At 45.1% G+C, this 12,618-nt stretch overlaps 1 protein-coding gene across 1 annotated transcript in view; it reads left to right on the top strand.

Annotated features, from left to right (window-relative positions):
- The window catches only part of LOC110488603 (ras-GEF domain-containing family member 1C), a 56,998-nt gene that overhangs the window by 27,381 nt on the left and 16,999 nt on the right, over positions 1–12,618 (top strand). The window contains exons 2-5 of the mRNA XM_036942735.2: positions 7,265–7,503; positions 7,636–7,758; positions 7,956–8,093; positions 8,857–9,081. Coding sequence (XP_036798630.1) covers positions 7,276–7,503; positions 7,636–7,758; positions 7,956–8,093; positions 8,857–9,081 — 714 coding nt within the window. The 5' untranslated portion in view covers positions 7,265–7,275. The remainder of the gene's footprint in view (positions 1–7,264; positions 7,504–7,635; positions 7,759–7,955; positions 8,094–8,856; positions 9,082–12,618) is intronic.

The following is a 12,618-nucleotide window of genomic DNA, read 5'->3' as shown; positions in this document are numbered from 1 at the left end:
GATTGTTATGAAAACGGCAAATCGGCCCTAATTAATCGGCCATTCCGATTTAATTGGTCGACCTCTAGTTCACACCCTCTTAAGCCTTAGCCCCTCCATTCTCTTTAAGGATTCACATGTGAGTCCATGTGCTCAACAACCAAATATTTCAAGACGAAAGGCTTGTTTGTACCAACGGTGTATTTGTAAATTCAATCTGGAGTGCCAGAGTGCGCTCTGGGCGTTTGTAAACTCAGAGAGTAGTCAGATTGTCAGTTCGTAAATTCAGAGCGTTTCACTCTCTGAGCATTCAGAGCTCACATCGGATGCTCTGGCTGAGAAGTAGGGTCGATCTGAGTGTTCTGACCCTAACAACAGCAATCAAGCACCCAAGCTAACTGGCTAACTTGCTAGCTACTGCCAGGAAAAAAATTGAGAACAGCTCACTCTGACCATTTTACTCACCCTAGCAGAGCTGGTTAGGCTGTTTTCATGTTATCCAGAGCATTGGTGACTGTAACTGTGCTGCTGGCTACAATTTAATTTAGTTTTTTTGACAATGTGTACTGACACCGGCCATATTCAACGGGTGTTGAGCATTCATGAATTCGTCAGTTATTCTGTGCTCTGGCACACTGATGACAAGAGTGCTCTGAAATTGGAGTAGATAGCCAGAGCGAATTTACCAGCTATGTCTATCGACAGTTGTCACAGTTGCATCATGAACATTCCATTGAAATGGTTAATTTCATAGTGGAGTCTTTTGTTTAGACATGTAGCTAGCTAGAACCATATTCCCAATTCAAAACGTTATTGCCCTGCATGAATCTGCAGGTAGCTAACCAACCAGGTTCATTGTTAGATAGCTAGCTAACATTAGGATATAACTAGCAATGCAAATGAGTTACAAATAATATTACTATACAGATCACACACATAACGTTAGCTAGCGAGCCAGAAACATAACTTTAGCTAGCTAGCTAACAGTACGCTTTAACTTGAAATTAAAATGACTTTTTGATCAAATTAGAAACGTGTAATATCTGAAAATTTAGCTAGCTAGACTATTTTACCCGTATACATGGATGGACGCTTCTCCCTCTCTGTCATGGATGCCATGGTTGCCCTTTACACAATAGCCTTCTGTGTGTTCTCTTTTCGACTCCCTCTGCATATTGGCAATCAAATGTCAGAATTTTCTCCATCTCCTTAGCTATCATACTCTAATTCCACAGGGCATTCCACTGATTTCAGAACTCGATCCTCCAGAAAGCGGTGAGCAATATTTTTTGAAGTTCTACTATGTGATATCTTTAAAAAAAAAGATGTGTTAGAAAGGATTACCTACAAATACTGACCAGCTCATGTTATAGACAGAAATGTGCTACATGGCAGACCAATCCAAACTCATCTCATGGGATGTCTAGCCCAACCAATATCTCACCAAATCATGGCTAACGGGAAGTTTTTTTTTCCCGTGGATAAACCAACTAGGCTCGTAATTTGGCAATCGTATCAGTATTTACATATGGCATACAAGTTTGTTATTGAGGCACATTAAAGTTCACATGTTCCAAAAGGCATTCATGCCAAAAACACATTTTTTAGCTCTCCTGTGATGTAGTGACGCGTGACATACGCCTGGTTTCCTGAAACGAGTCACATATGAACACATCTTAAGCCATGCAAAAAATCATTTAGAATGTAGAATGACAGGAAATTTGCTTTAAAACTGAAAGATGTAAAGAATAGCAGGACATTTATATCAGGAAATGTACATTTAGGGGTATTTTATAAGGGAACGTTTTTTGGGTGGGAATTTCCAAAATACTTTCAATATTATTAATTTCCATGTCGGCTTTATGTCTGGAAATGCCATTGTCCGCAGCAAAGGAACCCAATTTCAAATTCCCGAAAAAGGCGTTTAAAATAAAGAAAACTTGCAAAAATGGATATTAATATCCCTTTCAATATCCCTTTGTAACTTTAAAGAATATTTCTTTCAAAATGTTGATTCCTGCGACCGGGAGACGCATGAGGCGGCACACAATTGGCCCAACGTCGTCCAGGTTAGGGTAGGGTTCGGCCGGGATGCCCAATTGCGCTCTGGCGACTCCTGTGGTGGGCTGGGCGCATGCACGCTGACACGGTCACCAGGTGTACATTGTTTCGTCCGACACATTGGTGCGGCTGGCTTCCAGTTTAAGCGGGCATTGTGTCAAGAAGCAGTGCGGCTTGGCAGGGTTGTGTTATGGAGGACACACGGCTCTCGACCTTTGCCTCTCCCGAGTCCGTACGGGAGTTGCAGCGATGGGAAAAGACTGAAACTACCAATTGGATACCACAAAATTGTGGAGAAAAAGGAGTATAAAAAAATGGATTCCTAAAGGATATGTCTAGAGATTTGGTTTACTCCATCAGATTTGTCTAAAATCTTAAATAAGTTAGGAATGAGCAGGGTTAGCTGTACCACAAGGACTCCTTGTTCATGTCCTCATTACATGTAGTGTAACAAGACCACTCATGGTCTGTAAAGTTATCTACTTTTGATTGTTTGTTTAAATCTATGTTGTCATCACCATCACAACCAGGAAGTCAACTCCATCTGCCTGATAGATTCAAATATAATATGAATTGTGTTTCAAATATGTTACATTTATTTAGGTTTCCGAGTCATGAAGCAACTGAGGAAAAACTAAATTGCTATTCTGTACACCACTTAAATGAAGAAAAACGCAATTTTTGTCAACTCCGTAAAAAATCTACTCTGTCAGATTTTTGTCTAACGTCAACTCCGTCAGAGGGGTAAAAGATCTGATAGAATTGTAATCATTTTATTGGAGATTTCAAAGTGAAACATTTTCTAAATTTGAATTTTGTTTGTATTGAACTTTTATTTTTAGAGGCAGATACAGTTGAAGTCGGAAGTTTACATACACCTTAGCCAATTACATTTAAACTCTGTTTTTTACAATTCCTGACATTTAATCCTAGTAGAAATCCCATGTTTTAGGTCAGTTAGGATCACCACTTTATTTTTAGAATGTGAAATGTCAGAATAATAATAGAGAGAATAATTTATTTCAGCTTTTATGTCTTTCATCACATTCCCAGTGGGTCAGAAGTTTACATGCACTCAATTAGTATTTGGTAGCATTGCCTTTAAATTGTTTAACTTGGGTCAAATGTTTCAGGTAGCCTTCCACAAGCTTCCCACAATAAGTTGGGTGAATTTTGGCCCATTCCTCCTGACAGAGCTGATGTAACTGAGTCCGGTTTGTAGGCCTCCTTGCTCACACACGCTTTTTCAGTTCTGCCCACAATTTTTCTATGGGATTGAGATCAGAGCTTTGTGATGGCCACTCCAATACCTTGACTTTGTTGTCCTTAAGCCATTTTGCCACAACTTTGGAAGTATGCTTGGGGTCATTGTCCATTTGGAAGAGCCATTTGCGACCAAGCTTTAACTTCCTGACTGATGTCTTGAGATGTTGCTTCAATATATCCACATCATTTTCCTACCTCTTGATGCCATCTATTTTGTGAAGTGCACCAGTTCCTCCTGCAGCAAAGCACCCCCACTGCTTCATGGTTGGGATGGTCTTCTTCGTCTTGCAAGCCTCCCCCTTTTTCCTCCAAACATAACAATGGTCATTATGGCCATCAGACCAGAGGACATTTCTCCAAAAAGTACGATCTTTGTCCCTATGTGCAGTTGCAAACCGTTGTCTGGCTTTTTTATGGCGGTTTTGGAGCAGTGGCTTCTTCCTTACTGAGCGGCCTTTCAGGTTATGTCGATATAGGACTTGTTGTACTGTGCATATAGATACTTTTGACTCCAAAATGACACAATACATTGTTTACCATTAATTTTTATTGGGCACAAAATAATCTGTATAGTCACCAAGCTTGATGTAATCATTGCATGCTATAAATACGGTACCAAATACTAAACTTTTGTCTACTTTTAATACATAAGTTTGGACACACCTACTCATCCCATGGTTTGTCTTTATTTTACTCATAGAGACGGATGATGAATTTTATGAATGGTGAACGTTTGATCTCCGTATGTGTGGTTCCCACTGTGAAGCATGGAGGAGGTGTGATGGTGTGTGTACTTTGCTGGTGACACTGTCAGTGATTTATTTAGAATTCAGGTCACACTTAACCAGCATGGTTACCATAGCATTTTGCAGTGATACGCCATCCCATCTGATTTGGGCTTAGTGGGATTATCATTTGTTCTTCAACAGGACAATGACCCAACACACCTTCAGGCTGTGTAAGGGCAACGTTACCAAGCAGGAGAGTGATGTAAGTATTGCATCAGATGACCAGGCCTCCACAATCACCCGACCTCAACCCAATTGATATGGTTTGGGATGAGTTGGACCGCAGACTTTTTAATTGTTTTATTTTACCGTTATTTAACTATGCAAATCAGTTAAGAACAAATTCTTCTTTTCAATGACGGCCTAGGAACAGTGGGTTAACTGCCTTGTTCAGGGGCAGAATGACAGATTTGTACCTTGTCAGCTCGGGGATTCGATCTTGCAACCTTTCGGATACTAGTCCAACGCTCTATCCACTAGGCTACGCTGAGTGGAGATAAAGCATCCAACAAGTGCTCAGCATATGTGGGAACTCCTTCAAGACTGTTGGAAAAGCATCCCATGTGAAACTGGTTAAAAGAATGCCAAGAGTGTGCCATGCTGTCATCAATGCAAAGGATGGCTACTTTGAAGAATCTTAAATATAAAATATATGTTTAAATATTAAACATATTTTAATGTTTTTTTTATTACATTATTCCATATGTGATATTTCATAGTTGTGATGTCTTCACTCGTATTCAACAATGTAGAAAATAGTAAAAATACAGAAAAACCCTTGAATGAGTACGTGTGTCCAAACGTTTGACTGGTACAATATATACAGCACATTTGGAAAGTATTCAGATCCCTTGACTTTTTCCACATTTTGTTACATTACAGCCTTATGGATACATTTTTTTTCCGCTCTTCAATCTACACACAATACCCCATAATGACAAAGAAAACCTGTTTAAAAATATATATAATTTAATCACATTTACGTATGTATTCAGACCCTTTACTCAGTACTTTGTTGAAGCACCTTTGGCAGCAATTACAGTCTTCTTGTGTATGACGCTACACTCTTGGCACACCTGTATTTGGGGAGTTTCTCTCATTCTTCTAAGCAGATCCTCTCATGCGCTGTCATGTTGGATGAGGAACATCGCTGCACAGCTATTTTCAGGTCTCTCCAGAGATGTTTGTTCGGGTTCAAGTCCGGGCTCTGGCTGGGCCACTCAAAGACATTCAGAGACTTGTCCCGAAGCCACTCCTGCGTTTTCTTAGCTGTGTGCTTAGGGTCGTTGTCCTGTTGGAAGGTGAGTCAGGTCCTGAGTGCTCTGGAGCAGGTTTTTATCAAGGATCTCTCTGTACTTTGCTCCATTCATCTTTCCCTTTCTCCCAGTCCCTGCCATTAAAATGATCCCCACAGCTGCCCTCACCATGCTTTAACCGTAGGGAGTTGGGGGGGCCCCTTGCGAGGTGTGTGTGTGTGTCTGTGTGTGTGTGTGTGTCGGTAGAGGAACAAAGGGAAGCTGAAGACTTGGAGTGGAAACTTCAGACACCCGTCACGATCTCGCACGGCGGTGTCTGCTTGACCTCTCACCTCCGAGGCAGTAGTGACACCAGTCAGTCAAGAAGATCCGGTGGGAGAGAGGGCAGCCAGTTAAACATGACCTTAGTTTTCAGTATATTGTGATAGGAATCCTACCACTCCATTGCTCCCAAATGATTTTGCACAGTCGTTCATATTGCCACTCAACGCTCAGAATACGCTCAGATGTGTACTTTTCTAGTCAATGATCTACATGGGAAAGTGAATGGATTTGGATGCTTTTGAACAGTCCCTGCCCTGAAGGGCCATTTTGAGTGTGTAGGCTAGCTATGCTATGCTTCATTTATACTGTAAGTATTGGTCTCTCCCTTCTCCTATGAATGTCAATAGGACAAGAGATCTGCTTTGTCTTCTCCTGAACACAGTGAAAATCCTTGTCACACCCAGTCCAGCCTCGTCTCTCTCTCACTCACTCACTCACTCACTCACTCACTCACTCACTCACTCACTCACTCACTCACTCACTCTCCTATGGAGATTGCTGCTGTTGTGGCACTGGCACTGTAGCTCTGCCTCTGTTTGTTTAGGCTGCTTGTATACATTTTGAAATTGGGTAGGCAAAGCAGGAAGACCAAGCAATGTTTACATCTGAAAGAGAGTCCTCTTCTTTGCTCTGCACTGCGTGTTTACTGACTTTCTCTCTCACCACTGCTGGGGAACAAGACACTGGCTGTGGGTTTGTTTTTCAAACAGTCTAAAGACATTCTTTTTCATAAGAAAGCCCATGGTCATGGGTCAGGGAGAGACTGCAGATAGGCTTGCTCGGTCGGCCGCACCTTTTTGTTACCTGATGCCAGTGATTCACAATAAATACCTGGAATTGGCATGCTATTGTTCTTCCTTCTTTGGAGGCTGCTTAGTTTATAGCTAACACTGACTAAATCAGTGTCATACCACCATCTATTATCTCAATATAATATTATTCATTAGTGTCTATTGTGGGCTAAGAAGTCCCATGGTGCCATAATGCAGTCTTGATGTGGGCCTCTATCTCTATAACACCTCACTTTAATATATCTGCTCCAGTGTAAGTGCTTATTCACACTACAACTACCTTGTTGGCCCATTGAGAGGGATGTGTTTAATTTTTTAAAACGTGTAACGGAGCACGGTCTAAGAGCAGACAGAGAGAGAGAGATGAGGGTTGAGAGAGAGAGAGATGAGGGGTAGAAAGAGGACACGGAACGCTTTCTCACGGCAACGGTCTCCACGGCGACGGTGTGACCCACATATCCCTTCTCTCTCGTTGTCCTCGGAGACGGGGCAGCTGTTTTGGGGCGGGGGGAGACGAAGACTGCGGCTGTGGCGGGGCGGGTTGTAACGGAAGGAGTGTGTAGTGGAGACTGAACTAGAGATAATGCTCTGACCGAGAGGGTAAACATCTTGCCTGCTCAATGTGATATAGCAAAAGGAGAGAGAAAGAAAGTCGGCGTGTGCATGGTGTGTGTATGCATGCCTGTGTTTGTGGTTGTGTGTAGTTGAGTGGGTTTGTGCGGTATCTGTCTATATGTATATATCTGCCATGCATGTGTGTTTTTAAATAGCCCTCATCCATTACACGTTCACTCTCAAGCCAGGAGAGGAATGCCCCAGACTGTGTGCCCAGCAGCAGGCACCATGTTCACCCCCAGTGGCTTCAGCCCCCACCTGGCCTCCACCTGCTCTGAGGCTGACCCGGTGATCGAGGATGAAGGGGGCCCTCAGGAGGCCCGGGGGCCTGGTGCTTGCCTGGCCGAAGGACCCCCCATCACCTCCGCCTCCCTGGACACCCTCATCCAGCACCTTGTGCCCACCACAGACTACTACCCAGAGGTAAACAACTATTAGAGGGCCAGAAATCTATCCTGGTTGTACTGGCTACAGCATCAGTAGTAGAAATAGGAATAGTAACAGCAATAGTAATGTTAATGATAATGTAAATACTTTATGTGTTGCCTTCCACAGAAAGCCTATGTGTTTACATTCCTGCTGAGTGCTCGTCTGTTCATCTCTCCTCCTGAGCTACTGGCCAGACTCTGTGAGACCTGCATTAAACAACAGCAGCTGGACCAGAGTCCACTGGACATGGTCAGTACACACACACCTACTGACCACTTATACACAGAGTCCTCTCAACACGTTCAGTACTGCTTACACACACATGCACAGTCCCTCAACACACACAGCTACTGCTGATCACTTCGACACGCCTACTGAAAGCTGTCCTTCCCAGTGTCTCTGACTGTGTCTTCTTCTCCTGCGCCCCCCCCCCCCCCCCCCCCCAGGCTAAAGTGAGGAAGTTTGGTCCCAAGATCCTGCAGCTGCTAACAGAGTGGACAGAGACGTTCCCCACAGACTTCAGAGAGGAGAAGATGGTGGGCCTGTTCAAAGACATTATCCACAGGATAGCACCCTGTGATGAGGTGAGGAGGAGAGAGGGAGGGAGGGAGGGAGGGAGGGAGGGAGGGAGGCTACCCTCCATAGTCTCAAAGATGAGACTGAGAGCAGGGGGAAGGGGTGTGGTGCTCTGAATGTACAAACAGTGCAATGTTATACAATCCTGTTCCACTGCATTACAGGTGAGAGAGTGGGATAGGGCGAGAGTGAAGTGAAAGAGAGGAGGGACAGAGAGAAAGAGAGAGGAGAAGAGAGAACAAGGGGAGGGGTTTTGGCATTGCCTCTGCAGCCTCAGGGAAAGAGAGAGAAGAGATGGATGATGATGATGGAGGTAGAAAAAGGGATGGAGGATGGAGAGCAGGAAGGGGGGGAAGTGAAGGGAGGTTGGATGCGAGGGAGGAACAGGGATGTAGAGAGAGAGAGTGTGAGGAGGCTAATGGTGATGAATGTGCAGTTATTTGTGGCTGCAGAGCAGAGCTGGGCCCAGGCAGTGTTCTCACTCTGGGTCATTTAGGGCACACTGTGGGTGATTTACTGAGACCCGACCTGTTGGCCCCAACCAACAGCCTACAGCCACACAGCTCAGTGGGGGCTGGACACACATACACACACTGGGGGAACACACACATGTCCATGCACACAGAAGAAACAATGGTGTGAAAGAGGTCTGGGAAGATGATGATGATGATGATGATTTTTGTTATCTCCTGATGATGATACTAATGTTGAACATCCTTAATATGTTTATGATCATTATTAGTTGTCTAATCATTATAATGTCCTCCCCAGGCGTACTGGAAGACACTGAGTCAGGTCCTGCAGACCCTGAACCAGAAGCTTGCAGCCATCGCCCAGGGAGAGGAGTGCATCGTCAAAGTGAATGCCTCCTCTGTATCCTCAATCTCTGACAAGCTGGTGGCCTTCAAGACCAAGTCTCCACCCATCCAGAAGGAAATGCTGTCTATCTGCAACGACCCTTACACACTTGCACAGCAACTCACCTATATAGAACTGGTAAGGAGAGGGGGGGTGAAGGATAGGATGGGAGGCGGGGGTTAAATAGAGGTCATGGAGGGAGAGCGAGAGAGAGAGAGAGAGAAAGAGATGAAGGGAAGTGGAAGGGGAAAAGAAGGAGAGAGAGAAGCAGAGATGAAAGATAATGAGAGAAGGGTGTGATGTAAGGGAGAGAGATGATGAGAAGGGTAGGGAGAGATGACACTAAGAGAGAGAGAGAGCAGAGGGGAGAAAAGAACAGACACAGCAATAAAGCCTAGATTAAGATAGCTGGAGAGAGAAAGAGGGAGAGGAGAAAGAGAGAGAGAGAGAGAGCACTGAAATCTTCCAAACAGCCCAGAGGACAGCTAGTTCTCCCATTGGCTTGATTACCTGCTAACTATTCCAGTATTAGTTTTAAATGCTCCCCTGTTAGCTCTAGCCTACAACTGACTAATAGGCATAGGAAAGGGTGCTCTAAAGACACATGAACAGACAGGGCTGAGCAACAAATGATCGGAGGAGGACGACCCACTCTCACTGATTGAGTGACGTGTGTTCATGTGTATTGGTGTGTGGGGGTGTTTTTATGCGTTTATGTGATTCTGTGTCTGTGTGGGGGGAAGGGAGGCGGGGGTTGTGTGTCTGTTTGTCCGCCCTTCCATGTGGGTCGGTGTGTGTGTGTGTGTGTGTGTGTGTGGGGGCGGGGTGTGTGTGATTGTAAGGGCCGTCTTCCGCAGGCCTGAGTAAGCATGTGCTCTCATCTGATAAGTATGACATCATCTCAGAAGTCAGTGGATTGCCCGAGGCATTTAACAAAGGGAATAAAACCGCAGTGGATATATGCGACCTGACAGCGTTACAATCCACAGCACACACACACACAAACGCACACGCGCACACACACACACACACACACCCTGGCTAATATGCAATCTCTCAGACGTACTGTAAAACTGACAAACTGTAAAGTGCTTATCACAGTACCGAAATGCCTGCATTCTGGCATTCACTGAGTCCTGGCTGACAGAGCAGGATCGAGACGCTGATTTAGAAATCGACGACTTTGGGGTTCCTGTGCTCCAGGACCGTGATGCCTAAACAATGTGCGAAGCACAAGGTGGAAAGGTCTGCCGCTACAATTAATAAACGATGGGCGAAGCACAAGGTGGAAAGGTCTGCCGCTACAATTAATAAACGATGGCTCAACACGGTGGAAAGGTCTGCCGCTACAATTAATAAACGATGGCTCAACACGGTGGAAAGGTCTGCCGCTACATTAATAAACGATGGCTCAACACGGTGGAAAGGTCTGCCGCGACATTAATAAACGATGGCTCAACACGGTGGAAAGGTCTGCCGCTACATTAATAAACGATGGCTCAACACGGTGGAAAGGTCTGCCGCTACATTAATAAACGATGGCTCAACACGGTGGAAAGGTCTCCGCTACATTAATAAACGATGGCTCAACACGGTGGAAAGGTCTGCCGCTACATTAATAAACGATGGCTCAACACGGTGGAAAGGTCTCCGCTACATTAATAAACGATGGCTCAACACGGTGGAAAGGTCTGCTGCTACATTAATAAACGATGGCTCAACACGGTGGAAAGGTCTGCCGCTACATTAATAAACGATGGCTCAACACGGTGGAAAGGTCTCCGCTACATTAATAAACGATGGCTCAACACGGTGGAAAGGTCTGCCGCTACATTAATAAACGATGGCTCAACACGGTGGAAAGGTCTCCGCTACATTAATAAACGATGGCTCAACACGGTGGAAAGGTCTGCCGCTACATTAATAAACGATGGCTCAACACGGTGGAAAGGTCTGCCGCTACATTAATAAACGATGGCTCAACACGGTGGAAAGGTCTCCGCTACATTAATAAACGATGGCTCAACACGGTGGAAAGGTCTCCGCTACATTAATAAACGATGGCTCAACACGGTGGAAAGGTCTGCCGCTACATTAATAAACGATGGCTCAACACGGTGGAAAGGTCTCCGCTACATTAATAAACGATGGCTCAACACGGTGGAAAGGTCTGCCGCTACATTAATAAGCGATGGCTCAACACGGTGGAAAGGTCTCCGCTACATTAATAAACGATGGCTCAACACGGTGGAAAGGTCTGCCGCTACATTAATAAACGATGGCTCAACACGGTGGAAAGGTCTGCCGCTACATTAATAAACGATGGCTCAACACGGTGGAAAGGTCTCCGCTACAATTAATAAACGATGGCTCAACACGGTGGAAAGGTCTCCGCTACATTAATAAACGATGGCTCAACACGGTGGAAAGGTCTCCGCTACATTAATAAACGATGGCTCAACACGGTGGAAAGGTCTGCCGCTACATTAATAAACGATGGCTCAACACGGTGGAAAGGTCTGCCGCTACATTAATAAACGATGGCTCAACACGGTGGAAAGGTCTGCCGCTACATTAATAAACGATGGCTCAACACGGTGGAAAGGTCTGCCGCGACATTAATAAACGATGGCTCAACACGGTGGAAAGGTCTGCCGCGACATTAATAAACGATGGCTCAACACGGTGGAAAGGTCTGCCGCTACATTAATAAGCGATGGCTCAACACGGTGGAAAGGTCTCCGCTACATTAATAAACGATGGCTCAACACGGTGGAAAGGTCTGCTGCTACATTAATAAACGATGGCTCAACACGGTGGAAAGGTCTGCCGCGACATTAATAAACGATGGCTCAACACGGTGGAAAGGTCTGCTGCTACATTAATAAACGATGGCTCAACACGGTGGAAAGGTCTGCTGCTACATTAATAAACGATGGCTCAACACGGTGGAAAGGTCTGCCGCTACATTAATAAACGATGGCTCAACACGGTGGAAAGGTCTGCCGCTACATTAATAAACGATGGCTCAACACGGTGGAAAGGTCTGCCGCGACATTAATAAACGATGGCTCAACACGGTGGAAAGGTCTCCGCTACATTAATAAACGATGGCTCAACACGGTGGAAAGGTCTGCTGCTACATTAATAAACGATGGCTCAACACGGTGGAAAGGTCTGCCGCTACATTAATAAACGATGGCTCAACACGGTGGTCATACGTGTGACCCAGATATTTTACTTTGATCGGTCTCACTTCGGACCGTTTTCTTACCATGGGAGTTCCCCCAGATAGTTGTCACGCCGGTCTCCATCCATTCTAGAGCTAACGGGGACAAGGCGACGGACACCATCTCCCGGACCGTACAAAGGTTACAGTACAACTCCCTGACGCTCTGAACCTCTTTATTGGTGACTTTAATCACTGTTTGCTGAAAAAGTATCTCAATCGCTACCAATTCGTCGCCTGCCTTAGAAGACATGGCAACGCGTTGGATTTGTGTTATGGGACAGTAAAGGGGGCATATAAATCCATTGCCAGAGCGCCACCGGGCTCGTCTGACCATAGCACTGTTTAACTCGTTCCCACCTTAAAAACCGGTCATGAAGAGAGGCAAAGTTGAACGAAGAAATGTTCAGGTGTGGACGGCTACTGAGCGTCTTCAGGACTGCTTT

This window comes from Oncorhynchus mykiss, chromosome 14 (genome assembly GCF_057628025.1).
Source record: "Oncorhynchus mykiss isolate SJ-2025 chromosome 14, ASM5762802v1, whole genome shotgun sequence".
Lineage (NCBI taxonomy): Eukaryota > Metazoa > Chordata > Actinopteri > Salmoniformes > Salmonidae > Oncorhynchus > Oncorhynchus mykiss.
This window is presented reverse-complemented; position numbering and strand designations above follow the sequence as displayed.